This window comes from Sander vitreus, chromosome 15, assembly GCF_031162955.1.
Source record: "Sander vitreus isolate 19-12246 chromosome 15, sanVit1, whole genome shotgun sequence".
Taxonomy (NCBI): Eukaryota; Metazoa; Chordata; class Actinopteri; order Perciformes; family Percidae; genus Sander; species Sander vitreus.
Window position 1 is genome coordinate 4,537,536 of NC_135869.1, and position 25,721 is coordinate 4,563,256.

The 25,721-nt window shown below is 41.0% G+C and overlaps 2 protein-coding genes across 3 annotated transcripts in view; both read right to left on the reverse strand.

The window, feature by feature from the left end:
• The window catches only part of abat (4-aminobutyrate aminotransferase), a 40,586-nt gene extending 33,994 nt beyond the window's left edge, over positions 1-6,592 (reverse strand). The window contains exons 1-3 of one of the 2 annotated variants that reach the window (XM_078268837.1): positions 6,435-6,592; positions 2,827-2,960; positions 659-730 (exon numbers count right to left, since the gene is read on the reverse strand). The gene's annotated coding sequence lies outside the window, so the exon portion shown is untranslated. The remainder of the gene's footprint in view (positions 1-658; positions 731-2,826; positions 2,961-6,434) is intronic. The other variant, XM_078268836.1, reaches the window with a different exon arrangement.
• A 2,144-nt stretch (positions 6,593-8,736) lies between these two features.
• Positions 8,737-25,468, reverse strand: mettl22 (methyltransferase 22, Kin17 lysine). The gene is made up of 11 exons (XM_078268838.1): positions 25,383-25,468; positions 22,964-23,121; positions 20,805-21,075; positions 19,176-19,318; positions 18,833-18,873; positions 18,280-18,496; positions 15,722-15,775; positions 14,240-14,320; positions 11,680-11,782; positions 10,585-10,753; positions 8,737-9,042 (listed from the first exon to the last, which is right to left on the reverse strand). Exons 2-11 carry the CDS (start codon positions 23,067-23,069, stop codon positions 8,992-8,994), a joined length of 1,236 nt encoding a protein of 411 aa, XP_078124964.1. The 5' UTR covers positions 23,070-23,121; positions 25,383-25,468; the 3' UTR covers positions 8,737-8,991.
• Between the last annotated feature and the right edge of the window lie 253 nt (positions 25,469-25,721).

Here is a 25,721-nt window from a genome sequence, read left to right on the forward strand (position 1 = left end):
TCCTGTACAGAGCTCCTCGTCATAACAGCATCATATTATCATGATCATAATTGCTTACAATGTCCATCCAACCCAATAAAGGTTCCAATGAGACAGAAACAACCAGATGGCATAACCTGATGGACCTGTGCTAACGGTGTAGCCGTGAGTTTGGCCTCACAGACACAGGCACAGAAAACACACACACACCTGGCTACAGAAAGCACACACACCAGGCTACAGAAAGCACACACACCTGGCTACAGAAAACACACACACCTGGCTACAGAAAACACACACACACCTGGCTACAGAAAACACACACACCTGGCTACAGGTACACCAGCTCTGGTAGCGTGTGCTAATGGTTCTGGCTGCTGAGTGAAAGCTCTGCTGATTGATGATGCCGCTGCATGAAGAGCCTCAGTGTGCAGCTGCAGTTATTTAGCTTGGACAGAAGTGACACACTCTTCAAAAACTGACTAACAATACACTATTTTAAAGTGCTGATGAAAAGATGCACGATAAACACATGGCAACAGTTGTGTGGAGCTGACAGTCTTAATTAGCTTTGGAGCAACTCATTTGGCAACGGCTTGAATGGAACGGACGTTCACTAATATCAAAAAGTCACGTACTAAAGCTTTAAGAGTTAAATGTATCCAATGAAATTCCTTACTTGCTGATGTCCGTTTCCCAACGTGGGTCCAGGGTCCAGAGTCCGTCAGTCCTTAAATGAGCTGCACGGGGCCTACAACCAAAACCAACATTAGTTAGAGCGATAAAAGAATACAAGTTGCCTAGTTTTTGTTTGCTCTAAAGTTGTTGGCTCTTACTTTCTATTATGGATTAGTCAGACTGGCGACAGTGTGTAGGCATTTCAGACTACTAGTAGCGAAACAATACCCAGCGTTTAGCATATGTTTATCATTTATCATAAAATTTGGCCCCAAGCTATTCCGTCCCATTAAACATTAGCTAGTTAGCCTGGAACCAGACCAATTAGTTAGTGAAAGAAGTGGACAAAGTGACGCTGTTGTTTTCTACAGAGACCAGTGAAGGATATTAGAAGCACTTTTCCGGTGATGGCTGAGCGTTACTGAGCAGCCTCCAACTGAGAGAGACGACGTAGATGTGACATGAGCAACCTGTCTGAAAGTTGGAAGTCTTCTGGTAGCTGTGCCAAGAGAAATCTCAAACATTCCCAATCTAGCAGAGATGGAGAGCGTAGGTATATGTAAGGAGATAACATAGGCACAGGCTAATTACTGCTAACTAAAATGCTAGTTAACATTAGTAATTACACTTAAACAGCTAATGTGAGACGAAACTGCCTGAGAGCTTCTCCTGTACTGTACGGTAATTCCTCTACTGTGAGACAGTAAGTCGCGTGGTTATGACACAATCGTTAGCCTATTTTTACAAAAACGTCTACTACAGAGCCATAACGTGAGATACAAGGTAACAGAGCCTTTTATACATTGTCGTGTTTCTTTAGAAATAAACAATGGACAAATAGAGTCTTTAAACGCTTCAGATGTGAAGTTATTCAATGTCAAAGTGACGTCAAAATGAATGGCAGTCAATGGAATGCTAACGGAGGGTGATGGCTTGATAGCAACAAAATGGCACCATAGGAGCTACACTTTGTGGACGCTCGCTTACCCCCCTTGGTTTTATTTCCTCCGGCAGAGAGTGATGCTAGGCTACAAGCTAGTTGCTAGTTGCGTCTGAGGCCACGCACATTCATTTGAATATAACAACTGAAAATAAATAGAGGGAAATAAATCAGTGTCATTATGGAAAGAAATTCCACTGAAATAAAAAAAATCCTGAATGGCGCTTTTTATTTTCCAAATCTCCCAGATGGCTCAGAAGTTAAAAGCCATATGCACGTTGTGTAAAGCCGAATTAAAATATCACCGAAGCACGTCAAGCTTGAGCTACCACCTACGGAGCTAAGTATATAGTTCAGTTAACGTGACTGGAGAGTGCTACTCGCCGACCTGTTGATGAAACCAAATCCCCAAAAAATGACTACAGCTCTTGCGAAACGGATGGCAACCAACTGCAGACCTGTCAGCATCGTAGAGGACTCGGGTCTTAAAGACGTACTACGGTTGGCATGTTCTGACCCGTCTCATTGCCGTCGAGGGGGACAGCAGCCCCACACAGCCTGTACGACACGGAGAAAGCAGCTAACTGGAACTGCTGCAAGGTGCTGCAAACGCTGTCTCATTAACCGGTGATCACTGGACGTCAGTGAGGAATCAACATTATTTAGGAGTTACTAAACACTATATTGACTCTAGATTCAAATGTGTGACTAGATTCACACATTTTTCTTTTGTTTACAGTAAATACATAAATAATAAACAAATACAAATCTTAAAATCAAGTTCATAAAGTAACTTTCTTTGCATTCATTTGATTCCCAGTCAAGATCCACTGGTAAGAATGGCTTTCCATTGTTAATATGTACTTAAAAACTGTTCTGAAATGCAAAATAATAGAATTGTAATCATGTGATAAAACATGCGATTAATCGCGATTAACTATAGAAATTCAGTGATTAAAAAATGTATTGTTTGACAGCCCTAACATTTATTTATTGACTCATATATATATATATATTTATTTATTTTTTTTAAATTTATTTATTTATTTTTTTTTTAAATTGTATTTATTGCCTCATGTATTTATTTCAGGATGTATTTTATACTCGTATTCTTTTTTTTTTTTTTTGAATAAAATGGCATTCCATGCCAAAGCCCAGCAGTGGACCCGCTGCTGTAAGCACTACCGTTAGACCGCATCTGTCTGTCAGCCAGGAGGAGATCAACTCACAGCAACACATTGAGCCGTTAGAGACTGGCTGCAGAATATGATTTATGCTTTTCAGACTTATAAACAGGATGTTGTTTGTTCAGTGTTTTTCTCGTCTCTGGTCTTCTACAGAATCTGGTTCCGACTAGATCTGGCTGGCTCATACACACACACACACACACACACACACACACACAGACACACACACACACAGACACAGAGAACGGGTTACACACACACAGAGCACGGGTTACACACACACAGAGCACGGGTTATTACAGTTATGGATTTTTTATATATATATATATATATATATATATATATATATATATATATATATATATATATATATATATAATAGGTCGGTTAGTGTGTTACCGACCATGATTACTGTGTTCCCTGACATGGACGCTGCATCCAGATGCTCCGACTTCGGTCAAGTCAGCCGACACTCGGATCTCCGTCGTCAAATCAGCCGACGCTGAAATTGTAGTGCACTCATATACTAGTACTTTTGGTAAATGCCGTTAAACGGCGCAAAGTTAGTGGCAAGAAAAACATGAGACTACTTCCGGTTTTCAAAATAAGGTGTTAAGAAAGTTTATATAACGTACACAAACCGTAAGATTGGATTATATTAACAAGAAATAAAAACAAACATTTTTACTGTATACATTTTGAGATTTTACAAAGTTATTGTCCCACATTTCTACTGTAAAATGACTTCAAATCTGAAATTGTAGGTGCAATAAAACGACGTTGCTCCATAATTCCAGAAAATGACTGATATATTTGTGTACAGGACATCTCTGACTACACCCATACTGAAAATACAACATTTTTACTGTATAATTTTGGAGATTTTTCTAAGTAAAATCCCATACCTCTACCGTTAAATGACTAAAAATATGAAACTAGGAGGTGCTATAAAAAGACACCGGCATATACTACACCAGAATACTTGCATGTTGGGATGACAGTTATCCTTCTTTGTTCATCACAGTCTCTAACAAAAGTTGCTTTTTGCAATTATCTGCAGCACGCTACTCTCATATGTCCTTATATCTCTACTATCCCTTGCTCATTTCCTGGCAGCTGACAGGCTCGTATTAAGTAACACTTTTCATTTTGCAGATCAGCAACCAATCAAAATCAACATTTAAAAAAACTGTGACTGTCATAGTCACAGTTTTTAAATAATTTCACCAAATGTTGCATTGCAGTTGTCATAACTTATTATGTTGAAGCTTGTTAAAAGGCCAGCATTTGTGGAAAACAGTTATATTAAGCAATATTGGACAGCATGAAGCTCTGTCTTTTCAATTAAAAAAGTTTTTATATATATATATATATATATATATATATATATATATATATATATATATACACACACACACACATACACACACACACACACACACACACACACACACACATACATACATACAGGTGATTGGGATGGCTGTCTGTGTAGAAAAAAACGTGTAAAAATACAGTATGTGCTGTGTCTGTTTTACACAAAACGATTCTCAATTTAAAAAATGATTCACAGTATGTATAAATGTAGTTACTTTTTTTTAATTAAAAAATATGAATCGATTTTTGGAATTCTATGAGTCGATCGGTTGAATCGGTAGAGCTTGAATCGCGATTCGAATGTGAATCGATTTTTTTTTGCACACCCCTATTAGCTAACAGTGCTGTAAATACAGTGTACATGAAAAAAGGGAGTGTGTTCCTCTGGTGTAAAGTATCCAATGTACATGAAGTAAGCAGCTTAAGATAAAGTGCTGTTGACTTCGTACGTGTAAATATCAAAAGGTATTAAAAACGTAACTGGCCCTGACTCATTTAAATCAGCAGCCTTAAAGAACGTGGTTACCTAAAACAACTGGTCTCTCAGGTGAAGTGCTTCACATTGAGACACCTCCAAAAATGTTTTCCCCTTGAGTCAGAATGTATCCATCACCTTCCTGCATCGGTGGCTCTGTTCCTTAAACATCATGCTGTCATGGTGCTGTTGCTCTGTTGTTTAAGTTCTGAAGAGCGTGACTTTTGTAGCTATAGTCATTACTATTGAAATTATTGAGATTCATTGCTCTTATGAAGTTCTAACTAGTTGTTTTTTTGCATGTCTGTATTTCGTATTGTACCCTAACTACTAACCCAGGGTAAATAACCATTACACTGGAATACAGCATAAATCAAGTGGTTTTCCTGTGGTGCTGGCAATGTTAAATAAAGGTATAAGAAGGAAAGGAAATGTGTAAGAGTGGGGATGTGTATACCACAAAGAAAGTAATGTACTATTACAAGATCAGTTTATGAGTGAAAAGTGCTACCACCAATCTACCACGATGGTGGCAGTGGTGAATACACACTGTAATTAAAAGTGCTCATATTATGCTTTTTGTCTTTTCCCCTTTCCTTTGTAGTGTTATATATCTTTTATGTGCATGTTATAGGTTTACAAAGTGAAAAAGCCCAAATTCCCCCTTAAAGGGACTTACCATCTCCAACAGAAAACACTGTTCATAAACTGCTCTAAACAGCTCTGTTGTAGTCCAGCCTTTACTTCAGAGACAAACGTGGTCACTTTGTAACACACGTTATAATGCTCGCCTAGCTGCTAGCATGGCACGCCCTCATACTCTGCTTCTGACTGGCTAGTAGTCCTTACCTAGCTACTGTCAGGGCACGCCCTCATACTCTGCTTCTGACTGGCTAGTAGTCCTTACCTAGCTACTGTTCATGTGCGACTCCCAACAAAGATGGAACAGATGTGAGATGTCTCACTCTGTAGCTAAAACAGAGAGCCCAACACACAGGGTGAAAAGAGGAGCTGCAGCAATGTGCAGTACAACAAAAATATGGTGTTTTTTTGAAAATTAAACCATGTAAACCTATTCTGGTACAACCTCTAAATACAATTATGAACCTGAAAATGAGCATAATATGAGCTCTTTAAACAGTATATAGGCCTGGTATAACAACAACAGTGCCAATGCCATGCTCCACAACTTGGTACACTCAGCTAATGGCCCTGGTAACTGGTCTTTTTATAGCACCTCCAGTTTCATATTTTTAGTCATTAAACAATATTATTAATCTCCACATTTATATAGTAAAATTGTTTGATTTTCAGTAAGGGTGTAGTCAGACATGTCCTGTACACAAATATATCAGTCATTTTCTGGAATTATGGAGCAACGTCGTTTTTATTGCACCTACAATTTCAGATTTGAAGTCATTTTACAGTAGAAATGTGGGACAATTACTTTGTAAAATCTCAAAATATATACAGTAAAAATGTTCTTTTTTATTTATTGTAAATATAATCCAATAATCTTATTTTTATGTGTACTATATATACTTTATACCTTATTTTGAAAACCGGAAGCAGTTCCATGTGTATCTTACCGCTAACTTTGCTAAGACCATCGATCAGCATTTACCAAAAGTACTAGTATATGAGTGCACTACAATTTCAGCGTCGGCAGATTTGACCACGGAGATCCGAGTGTCAGCAGTCGTCGCTGCGCCCTGACAGCGGCTCTGGCTGCAGACACGCCGCATCACAAAGCTCCGTGTGCGGCTGAGAGAGGCTCGGAGTCTCGGAGGCCACTTACCGAGGATCCAGAGGCGGCAGCACGATCCGATCCCCGCAGCGAAGGACTGATGGTCGGCGGCAGCGTGCGGTTGTGTCGGTCTGCTGTCTTGTGTGTCTCATGGGTATATAATAAAACGGTCTGCCTCTGCTCTTCTCGCCGTCTTTAGTTGTATTGGCGGGCTACAAACCAACGTCAAGGTGCATGTCGCCACCTACTGTATCGGAGTGTGTGATAACCAACCAGCTCAGAAAAAGTTCTATTCGGAAGTATTAAAGCTGTTTATTTAAATATTTAAATCCAACCTTTTAACCTTCCTGTCTGTAGCAGTCTTCTGTTGCTCCACTCCCTTCCCTTATCTACCATGCAACCTCAGTCTCATCAGTTCATCTCAGACTGCAACTAAACACTGTCCCTAAGCGGATGAATGAAGCATTGTGATTCTGATTTCCCTCTGATCCAACAGTGTGCTGCATCCAACAGAAATGAGCATCTATTCCTTCACATACACCTCAATTAAACGATCCTGTTGAACAGTTTGAGCTGATGTTATACTTTGGTTATATATATCTCACTACTAAGATATACATATACATACACATACATATAAGATATACATTGCATATCACTACTTTATACATCACTACTTTATACATTACATATCACTACTTTAACAGTTAGACAGATGACTAATGCTGTCAGATCTGCACCGAACCTGTTTGATATTCTCTTACATTCCTTTTTTCAGATTCTGGAAGCGGCCTTTCACAGCATGACATCTCTGTTTTAAACCTGCTGCTCAGTGTCATTTCAGGCTAAGAGCACAACCCTCTTCCTCCCCTTGCTCCTCCGGTCTTCATCACCCACGGCTCCTGGTTCCTCCTCCGGCAGGCACTGCCGTCAGCTCCTCGGCTCAGTCTTCAGGCTCCTCACACCACCATCAGTGTCTAGACTCCATCTTCTGGCTTCCACCCCTCTAAAAATATAATTTCATAACGATGGAGTCTAATCTCCAAAGACTGTACATTTCATATCATGCATGATACGTACAATAAATCTTTGCATATCTGCAACGAAGTCTCTCCTGATTGAAATGCCCACTCATACAGTTTCATTAAAATGCTTTGATCCATCTGAAAAAAAGATTTGGAAGATTTAGCTTGGCTTGAGGAAATATCCAGGGAGAAATGCTGCTGCTAATAATAACTGCTATGGGCTGTGCTGTAAATTAAATTAGATATGTATTTATTCACTTTCTTATAAATGTCCCATCCAAAGCCTTTAACAGAATACGAGAAAAACGTTCTCTGGTTTATTGGCATTTCTTTAAACCAATCACAATCGTCTCGGGCGGTGCTAAGCCTCGGGAAGGAACTTGTTTTGGTGGAACGTGTGTACATTCAAAAGTTGTTTTAGTCGTGCGACGGAAAACTTCGATTGGACAGATAGTCTAGCTAGCTGTCTGGATTTACCCTGCAGAGATCTGAGGAGCAGTTAACCATAGTCCTCACAAATCCACCAGAGGTTAGAACGCCAACACAAAGAAAGAGGAAGGGGACGGACTGCGCAGTACCTGCTACTAGTGCGACTTCCAACAAAGATAGTACAGAAGTGAGATGTCTCACTCTGTAGCTAAAACAGAGAGCTCAACACACAGGGTGAAAAGAGGAGCTGCAGCAATGTGCAGTACAACAAAAATATGGTGTTTTTTGAAAATTAAACCACGTAAACCTATTCTGATATAACCTCTAAATACAATTATGAACCTGAAAATATGCATAATATGAGCACTTTAAGGTTTTTTTTTTTCTTTTTTATATTCTCTTAAATTGTCCAAATTCAGGTTAGAGTTTTCTGAGAGAACTATTCTTTTCTTTAATGCTGTTTTTATGTGATTTTTTTTTTCTTACATTTTTCTAAAATAAGCATTGATTAGCATCACAATTTATTAATATTAAAAATCCGGTCCCTCTGGACCCTCGCCAAGAGTGCCGTGCGATGTTTGCAGCCGGAATAAAAATTACAAGCACATTGATGTACAGCAATATTTTATTTGACCTTGTTTCTTATCAGACATACAAACATCTACACACACACACACACACACACACACACACACACCTCTACTTGGGGCGTCTGCGGCTCAGAAGGTAGAACGGCTCGCCCTTTAATCAAAAGGTTGGCGGTTCCTTGTCCTTGAGCAAGACACTGAACCCCAAGTTGCCCCCCCCGTGGCAGGCAGCGCCTTGCATGGCGGCTCTGCCCCCGTCAGGGGATGAATGGGTGTGTGAACGGGTGAATGAGAGGAAAAATAGTAAAACGCTTTGTCCGGTTTACCACTTTATTTGATATTCCACTACCTGTCTATTACTTTTAAATAACTACAAAACTAGTTGGTCATGTCAGAATGCATGAATCAGGTTCAAAAACATTTTTAAAACTCTCTGATGAACTCGTTATGTCAAATAAATAGCCTGTGTCTGTCTGGCTTATGTAGGAGCTGGTGTCTCTTCTCGGGAGAGTTCAGCGTTTGCACTGCTCAGACGTCAGTCCAGGTCAAGATAAAAACGGCTCCGAATCAGACACTTGGTTCCAATGGAAGTGGAGTGGCGGTTACCTTCCACAGCTCCTGAAAAAAAAATAAAATAAATGAAAGATTGGTAACGGATTGCCTTGTACTTGCGCTTTCCGTGTTTAAATCGCAAAATGTAACACAATGTGCACACAGGCTGTGCCATGAAAGAATCGCGTTAGCAGAGCAGCAGCTTCAGTCCTACGTCTGTCTTCGCAGAATGCGTTTGGACGCATTACTAATGCGCAGGTCATCTGTACTGTGTCCCGATAAATTAAAGGTCCTATGACGTGCTTCTTTTTGGATTCTTTTATATAGGCCTCAGGGGTCCCCTAATACTGTATCTGAAGTCTCTTTTATATAGACCTTAGTGGTCCCCTAATACTGTATCTGAAGTCTCTTTTATATAGGCCTTAGTGGTCCTCTAATACTGTATCTGAAGTCTCTTTTATATAGACCTTAGTGGTCCTCTAATACTGTATCTGAAGTCTCTTTTATATAGACCTTAGTGGTCCCCTAATACTGTATCTGAAGTCTCTTTTATATAGGCCTTAGTGGTCCCCTAATACTGTATCTGAAGTCTCTTTTATATAGGCCTTAGTGGTCCCCTAATACTGTATCTGAAGTCTCTTTTATATAGACCTTAGTGGTCCCTCTAATACTGTATCTGAAGTCTCTTTTATATAGACCTTAGTGGTCCTCTAATACTGTATCTGAAGTCTCTTTTATATAGACCTTAGTGGTCCTCTAATACTGTATCTGAAGTCTCTTTTATATAGACCTTAGTGGTCCCCTAATACTGTATCTGAAGTCTCTTTTATATAGACCTTAGTGGTCCTCTAATACTGTATCTGAAGTCTCTTTTATATAGACCTTAGTGGTCCCCTAATACTGTATCTGAAGTCTCTTTTATATAGACCTTAGTGGTCCCCTAATACTGTATCTGAAGTCTCTTTTATATAGGCCTTAGTGGTCCCCTAATACTGTATCTGAAGTCTCTTTTATATAGGCCTTAGTGGTCCCCTAATACTGTATCTGAAGTCTCTTTTATATAGACCTTAGTGGTCCCCTAATACTGTATCTGAAGTCTCTTTCCCGAAATTCAGCCTTGGTGCAGAATTACAGCCACTAGAGCCAGTCCCACAATGAGCTTTACTTAGGATGTGCCATTTCTGTGTCTGTAGCTTTAAATGCTATTGAGGAGGAGAGGGGGGGGGTCAAGGTGAAGGGTGGGGGTGTGGCCTTGACCAGCTTGCGGCCACGGTTGTAGCTCTATTTCCGCATGGGCAGGCCAAATTCTTTGGGCAGCTGTGGGTGGCGAGCAAAGCAGAGAAAGGGGAGGTAACCTTTCCCCTTATGACGTCATAAAGGGAAGATTCCAGATCGGCCCATCTGAGCTTTCATTTTCTCAAAGGCAGAGCAGGATACCCAGGGCTCGGTTGACACCTATCGCTATTTCTAGCCACTGGGGGACCATAGGCAGGCTGGGGGAACTCATATTAATGTTAAAAAACCTCATAAAGTGACATTTTCATGCCATGGGACCTTTAAGATTGTTTTAGATTAAAAGTGTTTGATGTGTGTGAGGGTTTTCCTTACCAGTTGCTCTATGCGTTCATACAGAAGGAACTGTGCGCAGGTGGATGGGAGCTGTTGCACTCTGAAGCTGCATCGTCCATCCTCCAGGTCCTGGAGCTGGGACAGACAGTGTCGGAAATGGTTGTAGGCATCGCAGGAAACATCCATGTGTCGCAGGGTGAAGTTCATCCTTGTAAGACAACAGGAAACCAAATTACTGCTTGAGCGTGGAACTAGTTAGTGCGCGAGTTATCGAATGGTAATGGCGCATGGTTCAAAAGGGTGGTACTTGGTGTCTTCATTAACTCATAGGTGTGTTTTGGCCGTAACATGCAATAAACCAATCAGAGGGTCATCTCCCATTCCCTTTAAAAGTCAGGCGCGTTTGGACCTTGGCGCATTGCTATTGTGATGGCGGATTTTCACCGTAATATTTTTATGTGTAATCTTTTGCATGTGTGTGTGCTGCTGCGCTTCCCTGTGTGTGTGTAACAAGCATAGTGTGTGCGCGCTGTGCACGAGCCTAGGCGCATTTTACTAATGCGCTGTTAAAATAACAATGAAATGCTGTGCTATTGACTTCAGACCAGGTTTTTGTTGGTCAATGGCGCGATCACTTCCCGCTGCCTCAAGATCGCAATACGCCCAGAATGCACCTGAACACACCTCCCTGTAAGACCAGCATGCCCATGGGCGCAGGTGCATTTGCTATTTAAACGACGTGGGCGCTGGACGGTCTTAAACCACTTAAGACACTTGCGTCGGGCTTTGCGTCAGCCTGCGTCGGGTGCAAGATAGGGCCCTTAAGCCGTATGTCTATTTCTGTGTACTTTGAGAAAGAAAAAAAAGCCGGAGTCACATTTCTTGTGTTTACACTTAGCCATTGGCCACACTTGGCCATTAAAATGCAACACATCATACGAAGCACTTTTGTCACGTCTGCTGTGCCATCCATGCGCAAAATAATGCACACTGCCTCACTCTGATTAGAAACTGCAGATGATTTCTGACGTTCCACAAGCGGTTCACTCACTATACAGAACATCAGAATTGATGTTTCTGCAAAACCATGGCTACCAGGAACATGCTTAAAGATACAGATGGAATTGTCCTTACCTTTTCTCTATGGAGATGAAGACCGTGCAGGTGTGCGGAAAGTTACTGCAGAGTCGATACAGTGTTCGGAAAAAGCCATCCGTCAGATCATCATCATAGCAAACTGGTTACAAAAAAAACAAAAGGAAATATTAATTCTGCTTATTTGCCCTTCTGTGTATGTGCGTATAGTGTATAGCTCTGTGATTCATTATGCAGCTTTAAAGGCTCAAGTTAGAGCTGCAATACGCATTACTTTTAACAGGGTATATTATTTTCTTTCTCAATGTGTTTCTCCATGCAGAGAGTTGTGAGGTAACGTTACATTACATGTGCTACCTTTAACAACTATATACCTTTTTCTGCAGAAGTCTATAGTGCCATAATGATGAATAGCATTTGCAAAACCAAATAGATGGGTTTTTGCTGTTGTTTATTACAAAAACACCCCCCTTTTCGTCGCCACAGTCGGGACAGCACAGACATTTTGGGTGGCAGGTGCTGCATAACTGTTAAGTTACTACAGCTCAGCGTTGAGCACCATTGATCCCTCGAGCCTAATTGCAAAGCTCAAGGACCTGGGATTAAACCCCTCACCGGGCTGTGCATGTGGATCCTTGACTTCCTGACAGGCAGACCACAGGTGGTAGGGTGGGTAGACACGCCTCTTCCTCAAGAATACCTACCTCATCCCTAACACACCGGAGCACCCCAGGGCAGTGTTTTAGGACGTTTGCTGACGACACAGCTGTGGTGGGCCTGACAAAGACACCAATAAAAAGGACTACCTGAAAGAAGTAGGACATGACTTGCTGGTGTCAGGACAACAACCTACTCCTGAATAGGGCTGGGCGATATGGAGAAAATCAAATATCACGATATTTTTTTACCAAATACTTCGATATCGATACCGCAGCAATATTGTGTTGACTATTAGTGCTTTTACAAAAATATTTACACAATGAGATTTTTTTATAAATAATCATCAGTAGCATGGATATAATGAGGCCTTTAAAACCAGGAAAAGACAACACATATATTACGATATCCAAAATCTAAGACGATATCTAGTCTCATATCACGATATTGATATAATATTGATATATTGCCCAGCTCTACTCCTGAATGTCCGCAAAACTAAAGAGGTGATAGTGGGCTTTAGGAAGAAGCAGGGAAGGAACTACACCTCCCTTACTATAAACATGTCCTCAGTGCAGAGGGTGGACAGCTTCAACAAGAGTCTGATCTGGGCGCTGCATACTGACTCAGTGGTGAAAAGGCAAGTCAGAGACTGTTTCACCTCAGACGCCAGGGCCTAGGGTGCCTATGTTCAAACATGGTTAGATCAGGGAGGCCATGCCTCCCAATCACGCCTCTCCAGTTGTCTACATCATTGCCCACGCGTGCGTTAAAGTCTCCCAGCAGAACTATGGTGTCCGCTACTGTAGCCCTATGCAGAACTCCATTCAGGGTCTCCAAGAAGGCCCAAATACTCCAAACTGCTGTTTGGTGCATATGGACAAACAACAATCAGAGTTTTTTCCCCCACAACCCGCAGGCGTAGGAAGGCCACCCTCTCGTCCACCTGGTGGACTCAGATACAGTATTAGGGGACCACTAAGGTCTATATAAAAGAGACTTCAGATACAGTATTAGGGGACCACTAAGGTCTATATAAAAGAGACTTCAGATACAGTATTAGGGGACCACTAAGGTCTATATAAAAGAGACTTCAGATACATTATTAGGGGACCACTAAGGTCTATATAAAAGAGACTTCAGATACAGTATTAGGGGACCACTAAGGTCTATATAAAAGAGACTTCAGATACAGTATTAGGGGACCACTAAGGCCTATATAAAAGAGACTTCAGATACAGTATTAGGGGACTGGTGAACTCCAACATACCCACCACACCCACCCACCCGGCGCGGGGGGGGGGGTATGTAGCTTCTTCGGGCTGAGCCCGGCCAAGCTCTGTGGCAAACCTGACTACCAGGCCCGAGCCCTCCATCTGGGCCTGGCTCCAGACGGGGGCCCCAGGCTTCCTCCGGGCAGGATAACTGCTCTTCCTCGATGATTTGTAAGGCTTTTTGAATCATTCTTAGTCTGGCCCCTCGCCTGAGACCTATTTGCCATGGGAGACCCTACCAGGAGCACCAGGCTCCAAACAACACAGCCCTCAGGTTCATAGGGACACACAAACCTCTCCACCACGATAAGGTGATGGTTCCCGGAGAGTTTTTAAACTTGCACTGCAATAACTCATAGAGCGTAATTTCTTCAATATTCCATATATTTTATAAAAGTGCCCGTGACAGAAGATGAACTTTATTTTGACCAATGATAATCTCCTGACCACACGCCATTCAATGCAATCTTGGTATCATTTCCCCATGCCTGTCATGGGAATAGAATGATTGAAAAATCACTTCAGGCCTCAATAAATCACAGTGCTAAACTTTTGCATCATTTATTTCCATGGTTCTGTTTCAGCTCGATAACTTTTTGAACAAAGCATGGTGTACTGGAGAAGAGTTGTGCTGCATATTTTAATTTTAATCAAGCCAAATAACCTACCATCAGCAGCAATGATGATATTAGTGTTGTTGTACATATCTGCTACTTCCTCCTCCGTCCACCTAAATTCCACGTCATCATCTACAAAGATTAGACAAGAGAGACATTTTCCATGGTCAGACAATGGTTGGTTTTTGAAAAAAATAAGGTGTAAAAGTCAGTGAGCAGTAGTTGTTTCAATGTGTCGGATACAATTACTCAACATTGGAAAACTTCTGCTGATAGGTACATATACTGCATAGTAAGTATCAGATTTGACCCAATATTAAAGGACTCAGATCAGATCAGGACTGGAAGATTATGGATTATAATTAAGAATGAAATACATTAATATGAAGTAAAAATAAATAGTATTAGCTCACAAAAGTGGTCGTAACATAATTAATTTACATTACACAATTAGAGGCAGGCTCTACTACTTTGTACAGCCTTAGGCTACGAAGATAGTGTCATTCCATGTTTTGTTTTTATTCTCAAGAAATCCTTTTGTCATGCTCATTTGTACAATAAGAAGGAAACATTGTGTCAACATAAAAAAAAAAAGTGATACATGCAGTACACCCTTACTTTCTTTCCCTCTTTTGTTGGGACCATGATGGACAACGAATGATGACCCCTCATCCCTGAAATACTTAGGTTAAGTTCCTGCATCTATTTGCTAACCTAAATGAACTACTTTTAGTTTTAAACTTACTAAAAAAGTAAGGGGTGGGGGAGCTGAACCATGCAGTATCTTATAAAGTAAACACACATTGCTCAATGGTCATTGTGTGAGGTGTATTAGATGTTCATTGAAGCATTGGATGAGATAATGTATGATTACGTTTCTATGTAGGTTAACTGTATGTTTATTGTGTGTTTATGGGCGATGTGTCGCCATTTCGTTTTTTGTAATGCCCAAGACGAATTTCTCCTATAGGAGACAATAAAGGCTTATCTTATCTTATCTCATCTTAACTCAAAGCTTCTTCTTTTTTCAATAGCAATAGTGGTACGAGTTTTGTTTATTCTTGTCTGGTGCTTTAAGAGCGTAGTACTGATGAACGCAGTCTGCGTTCGTCGGTTCAATGTAGTTCTACTGGAACATGGGGTCAGTTTCAGCAAATATGACCGACAGTTAGTTTTATAAGTCTTACCCACTGCACCTTTAAAAGATGACCTTTCAAGTTGTTTTTATTCTGCTCATGGAAGCAGACACATTTTATAATACAACCATAAATGAGTTGCTATATTAAATTACATATCTATGATTGGAAAGCAGCTGGATGAAGACACACATCTTATTTGATAAGAGAGAGATCTGGGAATCATTCACTAATGCTCCATACAACCTCCATATGTATGGTGGCCACTTGGAAATGGGTTTGTGGCTGAAATCACTCACTAATCCCTCTTAGTAAATGGGGACATCTACGTTGAGGACTATATAGTGATCTCATCGGCAAAATGAAGAAGTGAAAAGTTGAAAAAGAAGTGTGTTACCTGTACAAAGGTCATGCTGGAGCCAATCCAACTGTCTCACTCTGACATCACCACCTGATTGTCAGAAAAGACAGTATTAGGTCAGATAATAATAATAATAATTATTATTATTATTATTATTATTATTATTGTTATTATAATAAACTTCATTTATACAGCACTTTTCTAGGCTACAAGGTCTTATCAGAAAAAAAGATAAAAACTAAGAACAAAGAATCACAACATGTAAAATAAAATACAAAAAAACAGAGGGATAATAAAAACATAAAACACCAGAGGATAAAATAAAGTTCAAAATATATAAAATGGCCAAGGATGGATGATAATGCTAGTAACGCCAAGCAAGATATTAAATATCCAAACACTTTAAAATAAAAGAATTTTTAAAGGCATAATATGTAGTGAGTGTTGCTTACTGTTACTGTAAACTCAGAGTGTTTAAAGTTGGCCCCTCCCCCCGGCTCAACAGCCAATGAGAGAGCGAGAGAGTGCCGTGGTCGTACGAGCTAGAGAGTAAATGAAAGAGGGAGTGCTGACAAAAAGCAATGAATCAAGTGTTTTTCTGAGTGTCATGGCGGTTATGTTCTAAGCCAGGCACCTACGCGTCTGTGGGAAGGTGCCACATTGTTAATGTCTTAGTAGCTTAGTATCGTCTGCTGACTAACATTGTTGTTGTTGTGCTGTTTGAACAACGTTAATGTTAAGGCTAATCTTTAAAAGGTGCTTACCGACATAATGCCACGAAATGACATTGTTAATGTTAGCGGTTAGCAGCATAGCTAAAGTCAACTGTTGAGTGTGGCTGCAATCAGCCACCTCTGAGAAGGGCGCGCCACAGGGGTTAGCCACGTCGTACTTTAATGTACCTTCATTAGTCTCGCGTTGGCAGACCTATCTCCACAGTGCTGTGTGCCTGTTACTGTATAACCAAACACACCTCTACACACACCTGACAGTTCAGTTATCGCCCAATATTCAGCTTTTTTTTTTTATGACTTTCTTTGTAGCAAAAAGTAGTACCTCATGTTTTATCCCTAAAACACAAACGCAGTACAACGGGCTGCAAGTTAGCCACAAGCATGTGATTACCTTACTAGTTTGGGTGAAAATCGTCTCTTGAAAACATAGAAGGACAATCGTTGGGGGGTGGTGATGGAGTGGGTGTGGGAGACCCGGGTTTGATTCCCTCTGCGATACATCAACCAACGTGTCCCTGAGCAAGACACTTAACCCCTAGTTGCTCCAGAGGCGTGCAACCTCTGACATATATAGCAATTGTAAGTCACTTTGGATAAAAGCGTCAGCTAAATGACATGTAATAATAATGTAACAATCCCAGAATAAGTTAAAATTGTCAATACAATTTTCAATAAAACAGATGTGGTGGGTACTGCAGATAGACTGAGCCAGGTGTGAGGCTGAGGATCCTGCTACAATGCCCAACTTCCTGTATATTATATAACCTCTAGTGTGGGAATTATGCTGCGTTCCAGGCAACCCATAACTCGTGTTTTCACAACCTTCTACCGGTGAAAGTGCCCTGGAACGGCAGTCAAACCCGTAACTTACTACTCGTGAACTTGTACCAGATGGTTGTACTCCCAGTTACAGTTTTTGACGTCGCACACACATAAACAACAATGTCGACCCCTGTTGATGCTGTACAGACGCCGGTAATTAACAGTGAGAAATAGAAAAAATTATACATAAATAGGCAACATAAAGTAATTCCGCACATCACATAATCAAAACAATACACATACAATTGTGTACTACTACAGGTTATGTTTATTAAATGAAGCCCAAAATATGTCGCGGACTAGAAATCGCTAGTATCAGCTAGTGCTAGCTAACGTCAACGTTAGGTAGCCGCTAGCTAACGTTAGCTAGAAGGGTTTGTGGTGACTTTGCCTGGAACGCTACCAAGTTGTGAGTCGTGATTTGAAGTCGTAACGTACGGGCTGAAAATTGTGTCTGGAACGCAGCATTAGACCCGAGATAAAAAGCCTTTTAACTACTTTTGAGCAGGTCAAGAAGGTGGATAAAGTTGGCTCCTGTTAGGTGGGATTACTGACGCACGGTGTCAATGGTGCCGTCGTGGACTATTATTCTCCTGATAGTCGACGGGAGTGAAGCCAAGAGACCGGAGAGCTTTTTGCTATAGCAGCCAGAAACAAAAGCCATCAGTGCCACTTTGTCTGTGTTATCTGTCTGTGTCATTCATGTCATTCTGTTGTATCTATGTCTATGTTTGTACCCATACTGTACAGTAAATTTCCTCTTGGGGACAATGGTGTCTATAGTCGAAAGTTGTATTGCTCTCAATTTTGTTTGGTTTCTTACAGATTTACCAGATATAATACAGTCTGTCAGTTTGGGGGGGGGGGGAGAATGAGTTACGTTCCCCAGACATTACGATCTCCTAGTAAAACTCAATGAGATGTAATTCCAGATCTACTAGGTACAGCGACGTTGGCCATGGTATTAGCAGGAATTGGAAAGAATTGAGAAAGGAAATGAGGAAAAAAAAGAAAGAGTATATGTCATTGTGATCTCACCTGCAGGCTCAATCATGTGTCTATTCAATGTTACATTTCTCTTGCACATGCCTAGAAGGTCTTCTCCCACATCAGTGCAGTAGACCGTTTTGGCTATGGTTGCCATGACGATGCTGGTTAAGCCTGTACCCGCGCCCAGCTCTAAGACTGTAGCTCCTCTGAACATGAGCGGCTCAGAGAGGATGAAGTCAGCCATGAGAAATGCCCCTCGCCACACCTGAGAGGAGCAGGATATACAGGATTCTTTAACATCAACCGCCAACCACCACGCCCTAGTTTTTCCCTAGGCATTAGTCGGCCATTGTTGTAACGTTTATGTCGCGTTTACAATGTTTATGACACGTTCATGACAGTGTCATGTCACTCTTATGTTGATGTCTTCAAGTAAAGTGTAACCGAACATTTTCTGTTTCCTGCTCCATATCTTGCCTGTCTTTTACATCAAAACATTGATTTTTTTTTTTTTTTTTTTTTAGGGGGGGTGGGTGGGGGGGGCTAAACATTGAGTGGAGGAGCAACAGACAAAAAATTGAGGTGATTAAATTTGACTGACCTGTTTGCCAACGTCCTCCAGGGTTGTGGCCATAGTGTGCTCTGCAAATGGATTGGATTCATGCATCAAAACTCCTTATTATATTCAATTCAACTTTATATATAGTGTCAGATCCTAACAGGAGCTATAACCCTAACCCTGGAATCATTATTGGGGTGCACGGCTCAAGTCTGCAGGGGCTCAGCAGAGGAATTTTAATGGAGTTACCGTGGACTGAGGTAGGCTAAAACAGGCCTGCATCACACATCAAAGGGCAATGACCAAAATTCACAAAACACAGATTCACTTTCACATCTGAAAGTATAATAAAAAAAAAAAAAATTATTTAAATGTAGGTTCTTACCAATCTTTATAATGTCGTTGAAGGATTTATCATCTTCATCCTCCGTATTGTCCTCTTCTTCTTCCAGTACAGGGTTGGACTGTTGGATAATGATGGGACAGACCAAGTCTCGGCCACTAGTCTCCTTAGGGGGTTTCCTGGGCCTGGGGAGTCAGAAGAATAGCATGAAAAGCATCTTTGGAAGACACCAATACATCACTCAAAGCTGTAACTAGCATTTTTCACTCAGCATAACCTCTGTGAAAATGTCGGACGCGGGCCGGGCTCGGACAGAAAAATGAGGCCCGATCCGCGCTCTAACCTGAACATGTCTGAGACGCTTCAACACTGTTCTTTGGTCTCAGGTGGCATACAGTAGCAACCAGTAGGATCGTCATTTGGGTGCATCCATAGTTAATGTAGGAATAATCAACTGAAAAATGGTATTCAGACATTCAGAGATGTAGACATAATTAATATAAATCTTGAAGAAAAACAGAATCATTTTTATTAACACCCTAAAGTACAGTATGTTTCTAATGGTAGCTGCAAATGAATGGAGTTCAGAATACACAAACAAATACGTTAGACTGAAGATGTCAGTATTACATTTACCACCCAGAGTGTTTTCACTATCTGAATTGGAGTTTTAAGACACTAAGTACAACCCTTTTGAACCATGCGCCTGGCGCACGGACCCTTTTAACTAGCAAAAGTGGATTTGGACACGCCCTAAACGCACCTGCGCCAGGCGCTTCACGCCGTGCGCTTAGATCGTTAAAATAGGGCCCTGAATGGCAACAGAAGACGAAACCGGATCAATGTGGAGCGATGAAGAGACTGTAACCTTCCTCAAACTGACACATTAAACAAACACGAATGCCATATTATGGGATAGGCAGTAGGTGGCGCCAATCCTCCAGCCAGGTGCCAGTATACTGTAGCAGAAGCAGAGGACATCATGAGTTGGATTAACTGGAGCTCTGGACCGAGGCAGACTGCACAGGAGATACTCAGTCTGGGACTGAGAAGGCCATTCATCGCTGAATGCACACCTTCTTCATTCAAATAATGAACCAATAACCAAATCATGTTTTACATGTTACAGAGTGGACGTATAGACATGGGGCAGCTGAGCCCTGGGGGACTTGGCTTGGGACGCCGAGGGTCTGGCAGCTGGAGCGGTGCCGGTTCACCTGAAGCTAAACTTTTTTAATGATGCAGTTTGCACTGTTACTCAGCACTTCATCCACATTAGAATATTTCTTATCCACTTAGTGTGAGCATGTTGTGTTTTTATGTTATGGTTAGGACGTGCTTGCAGGAAAGATGAGAGAGTGTTTGCTATGAATGATGGGTGAGATGTATTTGGTGCGTGGGTGTATGTGTGTGTGTGTGTGTGTGTGTGTGTGAGTGTTTGCAATGAATGTATTATGAGATGAGTTTTATATATATATATATATATATATATATATCATTATATAAGAACAGAGTGAAAACCAATTGTGTTTCCCCTCAGGGATTAATACAGTATGGCTCCTTCTTCTTCTTCTTCTTCTTCTTCTTCTTCTTGAGGAGTGAACTTCTGGTCCTGGACTGATTTCAAACATGATTTCAAACACTGTTGACTGAACCAGAGTGTTTCCCTACCGATGTGTGATGTCCAGGTCCCCGTCCTCATCCAAAAAGGCTTCTACCTTTCCTTCCCCGCCTTCCTCTTCTTCCTCCCTTTGCTCTCTTTCCTCCCCTTCCTCTCTTTCCTCCCCTTCCTCTCCGGCAGTTCCCCGTGGGACTTTCGCGTCTTGTTCGCCGTCTTCCCTTGGTTCATCATATTCCTCCTCCGCCTCCTTTAAGCTCCGCCCCGGGACGTCGTTGCCATGCTTTTCACCGTCTGACAGGATCTTGAATTTAGAGATGAACACTGAAGGGATGCACACAACAAAGGTAAAACAAGGTGAGCGGAAAAGTTTACAGAAGAGATGAACACGTTCATTGGAAAAGTGACATTGAACACTGGATTTATTCCAGCACACCGCATACTGATGTTATGATTCTTCATCTAATGAGCTTTAATCATTCACCAAACACAGTAGTTAGTTTAAAAATGTCTGATTAGGATGCTTTTCTAATCATGAAATTATCAAACTAATACTTTGGATGCTGAAATGATTTCTTTCAGTGGAATAGTATAATAATAATAATAATATAAATTTTCCGTATCATGCTGCTGGCTCTGCGAGTGCAGCGTTGGTGCATCGACATTACTGATGATCAACCCAAACCCTGCATTTGCATCTCTAGTAAAAGTTGTGTCTAAACTAAAATGGAAGTAAATTCATCCGTTTATTTTAATTATGGCCGTGAGAAGAAATAAATCTCGTAGCCTACGGGAAAATATCCTGATGCATGGATAATCGGTTTATCAGCGTACGGTGGCCCTTCGAATCAGAATCTGTCATCATTTATCAGCACAATAAATCAAGCTTTAAAAAAACTAGTAAAGCAACATCTAAGGGCCCTAAGACTGTAATCATATTTTGTAATTTGTTTATGTATAGAAATATTGGTATGTAAACAAAGATGTTGTAAGATTTCACTTTTCTATATTCTGTGCTTATGTATTTATTATATTTAATAGAGTACATGAAGAGGAATATGTATGTTTACATTTGCAAGAAAAATAATACTAGCTATACTGCTCTTATTTTTATATCATATGGCTGTTTTGTCTGAAAATGTCTCATTTTTATAGCTTTTTTTGTCCGTTTTGTCTGAAAATGTCTTATCTGTGGTAATGTTGTATGTTTGGTGTGGACCCCAGGAAGAGTAGCTGATGTTCTGCATCAGCTAATGGGGATCCTGATCAAACCAAATCAAACACCGGGCCTGCTGTGCTGTAGGCCTATTGTGTAGCTTAAGTGCAACAAGATGTAAAGAAGAAAAAAAAAAGAGAAACAGGAGAATTAACTTTGGAGGAAAGTCTGAGGTATGGAACCATTTTAAACAAGTCGTGGGCAGTGACAACATATGTGTCGGCTTTGTCGAGTGCATTAAGTGCGGCACGCTGCTCGCCTATGACAGCAAAAAAAAAAAAACGGGGGGCAATGAACAGACACAGGAGGCAGGCTGGCCATGGCAGAAAAGATGATAGTCAGCCTTCAATGTCTTCTTTTGTTACTTACTCCAAGCATACCCCTTCTAAACAGAATTCTGCAGTTCAAACAACTCGGAACTGTAGTTGATAATAAGTTATAACGGCCCACGTATTAAAGAAATTGTCGGGTTTAAAAATCGGGTTCGGGCTCATAATTCCAGTTAATGTGCCGGGCCGGGCCGGGCCGGGCTCGGACACAACGTGTACGGGCTCGGGTAGGGTCAGGCTTTATTTTATTTTTTTTGGGCCCGATCTAATCTTTACTAGAGATTTCCAGAGAAAAGCAGAAACTCCTCACATTGGAGAAGCTGACACCAGCCAAGCTTACCATTCTCCTCTTTCAACAAATTACAAAAGATGAATGATCAAAATAGCTGCCAATTCATTTTTCTTTGATCGACTATTCAAAACTATTAGTCACATGTTATGATAAATGATAAGTTTAAACTACGGGCATGATACTGATGAAAGTTTCACTGGGAAAATGCGACTTCTGAAGACAACATAACGCAGTTGGCTTTAGTGTCAAGATGAGTTTTTATATTGGGACAGACGTGTCTCTGACAGACTCAGTGTGCTTCACATGATTGCATTTTCCTACGAACCTGTCTACATTGAGAACACGGTGTCAAACTGAAGACGGAACGATACGCACCAGGCTGTCCAACAGCGTTGAGGCGTGTCATCAGGTGGCGTGCGTTGGGCAGCAGCATGTGGACATCTGACAGCACAGTATCATGGTGGAAAGTGATGTGGTCCATGGCTGATCAGTCATGGTACAGAAGGGTAGAGCCGTAGAGGGCTCCCCAATACCTGGAGAGACCGGGCACACACACAATTCATTCCATTCCGGTAGACTAACTCATAAACGATATTTAAAAACAGGCACCCCATGCTTGGTTGAGTTTTTGGTATCAAAAGTCAGCTTGTGAGACTCCTTCAGAGGATGAGACAGTCCCATCCAAGATAAGGCTACTTCAGAGTATTCTGCTGACGTAGCATTCAAACAATGTTGGACACACAACGGACAGTTTCAAAAAGTATCAAAATCAATGCGGCAAAACCAGATATGTTGTCTTTTTTTTTTTTTGTTCTGAGCAATCTTCTTCCTTGTCAAAACCGGGCGCCTGCATTACCCATAATGCAACTAAACCACCACCAACGGTCTCTTTGGGGATGCAGGTGTGTTATGCTACATGCTAACGTAGCATGGAGCCGCTAGCCGGCAGCAGAGATGAGAAGTGAGCTGCAGAGGTTTAGTAAGCCCCCCCCCCCACACACACACACACACACACACACACAGTGCATTTCACTATCTTTGTGGGGACCCGTCATTGACATAATGCTTCCCTAGCCCCTAACCCTAATCTTAACCATCACAACTAAATGCCTAACCTTAACCCTTACCCTCACCCTCACCATAACCTAATTCTAACCCTAATCCTAAAACCAAGTCTTAACCCTCAAACAGCCCTTTAAAGTTGTGGGGTCCAGCATTTTGGCCCCACAAAGCTGTCCAGACCCCACAAGTATACTGTATTCCTGGTTTGTGGACCCCATGAATATAGTTAAACAAGAACACACACACACACATACACACATACACACTCTCTTCAGCCCCCATGTGTAGGTGAGAAATGACAAGGCGTGTGGGATACTGGTCCCACACAGACAGAGCCAGGAAGGCTCACATTACACTGACTCTGACAGTGTGGGGTTTTAAATAAATCCCCACCCCCAACAGTAAACAGACAGGTGATGCCTGTCACTTCTTATTTGAATCTCTTATTTTCTTTCGAAATTCATACTACATCTTGAACTTGGAAAAGACGCATTCTTGATGTGTATAATGATATGACTGTGTTAATATTAACATGAAACAAAGACAACACTGACGCCACGCCGTCTGCTAGTGGGAGGAAGTATTCTCAAGTCCAGAGACAGAGTCAGACTAAAAACCTTCTGGAAACGCCTGCAGAAAACATTCAAAGAGCAGATCTGAAGTCTTTACTGGCTTTATTCTCTCTGGTTAAAATAAAACCACTACCATTGTAATGATAATCCTATGGGGCCACGATCAAAAGATGAGTGACTGTGACATTTTTTCTAACTTAAAAAAAGTGGATTATTACAATTTGGTTATGTGTGCAGCGTTTGAATAATTCAAATAAATTACAATTACTTTAACTCGATTTTTTTTTTTTACTGACAGCCAAGCTCATTATTCATTCAGTGACTAACCCAGAGTAAGGTTTATTAGAAATATAAATATCAATAATACAGCTAGGAATAATAAGGGGGACACAATCTGGTCCCCTTATAACAGGACTAACACACCCACACACAGACACACACACACACACATACACTAACACACGCACGCGCGCACACACACACACAGTTATTAGGCTACTATATATATTCTTTATGTGATAATGTTACGGCACAGTTAATACATAAAACATCTGTAAGACCAGATGTTTCCACTTGCTCTCATTATGAAGTTATTACAATGTTATAATTGTATTTATAGTACAGTTTACAATACACGGTGTTTAACATGAACATATCATCATGCACTTCCACTGTATACTGTACACAGACAACTGTATATACTGTATACAGAGTGACTACTGTATGTACTTTATACAGAGTGCCTATATGCACATTGTGTATTTGTTCTCAGTCCTAACCTCTAGTATTTACCGCAATCAAATCCCTTGTACTGTACTGTAACGTTACACACTGGTTCGGATCAACTCTGGATAGTTTTAAAGAGCCCGCGGACACAAACAACCTTTTCTCAGTGCACAGATCTGCTGGGACATGATGATAATCATTGTTATAGTCGAGGATTAATGTCGCTCGAACACAACTTCAAACTGAAACTTTAACGGTAACGTTGCACGTCCAGAGCCACAACGTTCAGCGGACAACAACATGAATGAGCTGTGAAATGTTAACGCTTAAAGTCTATCTTATCTGAGCTTATGAATCAGCTTTTACACGTTAACACTTGCCTGGTTTGAATCGCGTAGAGAGACTACAGGTTTCAGAGAGAAGACAGAACCTACCTGATCGATAACAGCTGCAGAACACACACACCCCCTTCTACTGTCATTGAACTCAGCATGGCTAGTGCACACTCGGAAGTCGTCCGGAGTGCACAAGTACAAATAGCCTATAGCTTCCGTTCCGCCAGAAACGATGGCGTATATATATATATATATATATATATATATATATATATATATATATATAAATCGGTAAATTATGTGTTTATTTCAACCAAAACTAGAGTTGTGATGGTTGGAAAAGTGAAAAGACGACCCAAAGCGGCTTTTCATAGTTTTATTTTGTTTCTTTTAGTTCATTTAGTTTTGTTGGATTTCTGGGTGATTCTATGGGGACTA

Excerpts from the sequence above, each read along its gene's own strand:
- mettl22 (XM_078268838.1), bottom strand. The coding sequence starts at position 23,069 with ATGGACCACATCACTTTCCACCATGATACTGTGCTGTCAGATGTCCAC. Across the intron at positions 18,497-18,832 it reads TGGAGGACGTTGGCAAACAG|GTGTGGCGAGGGGCATTTCT; the intron begins GTCAGTCAAATT and ends TGCTCCTCTCAG. Across the intron at positions 11,783-14,239 it reads TATCATCATTGCTGCTGATG|TTTGCTATGATGATGATCTG; the intron begins GTAGGTTATTTG and ends TTTTGTAACCAG.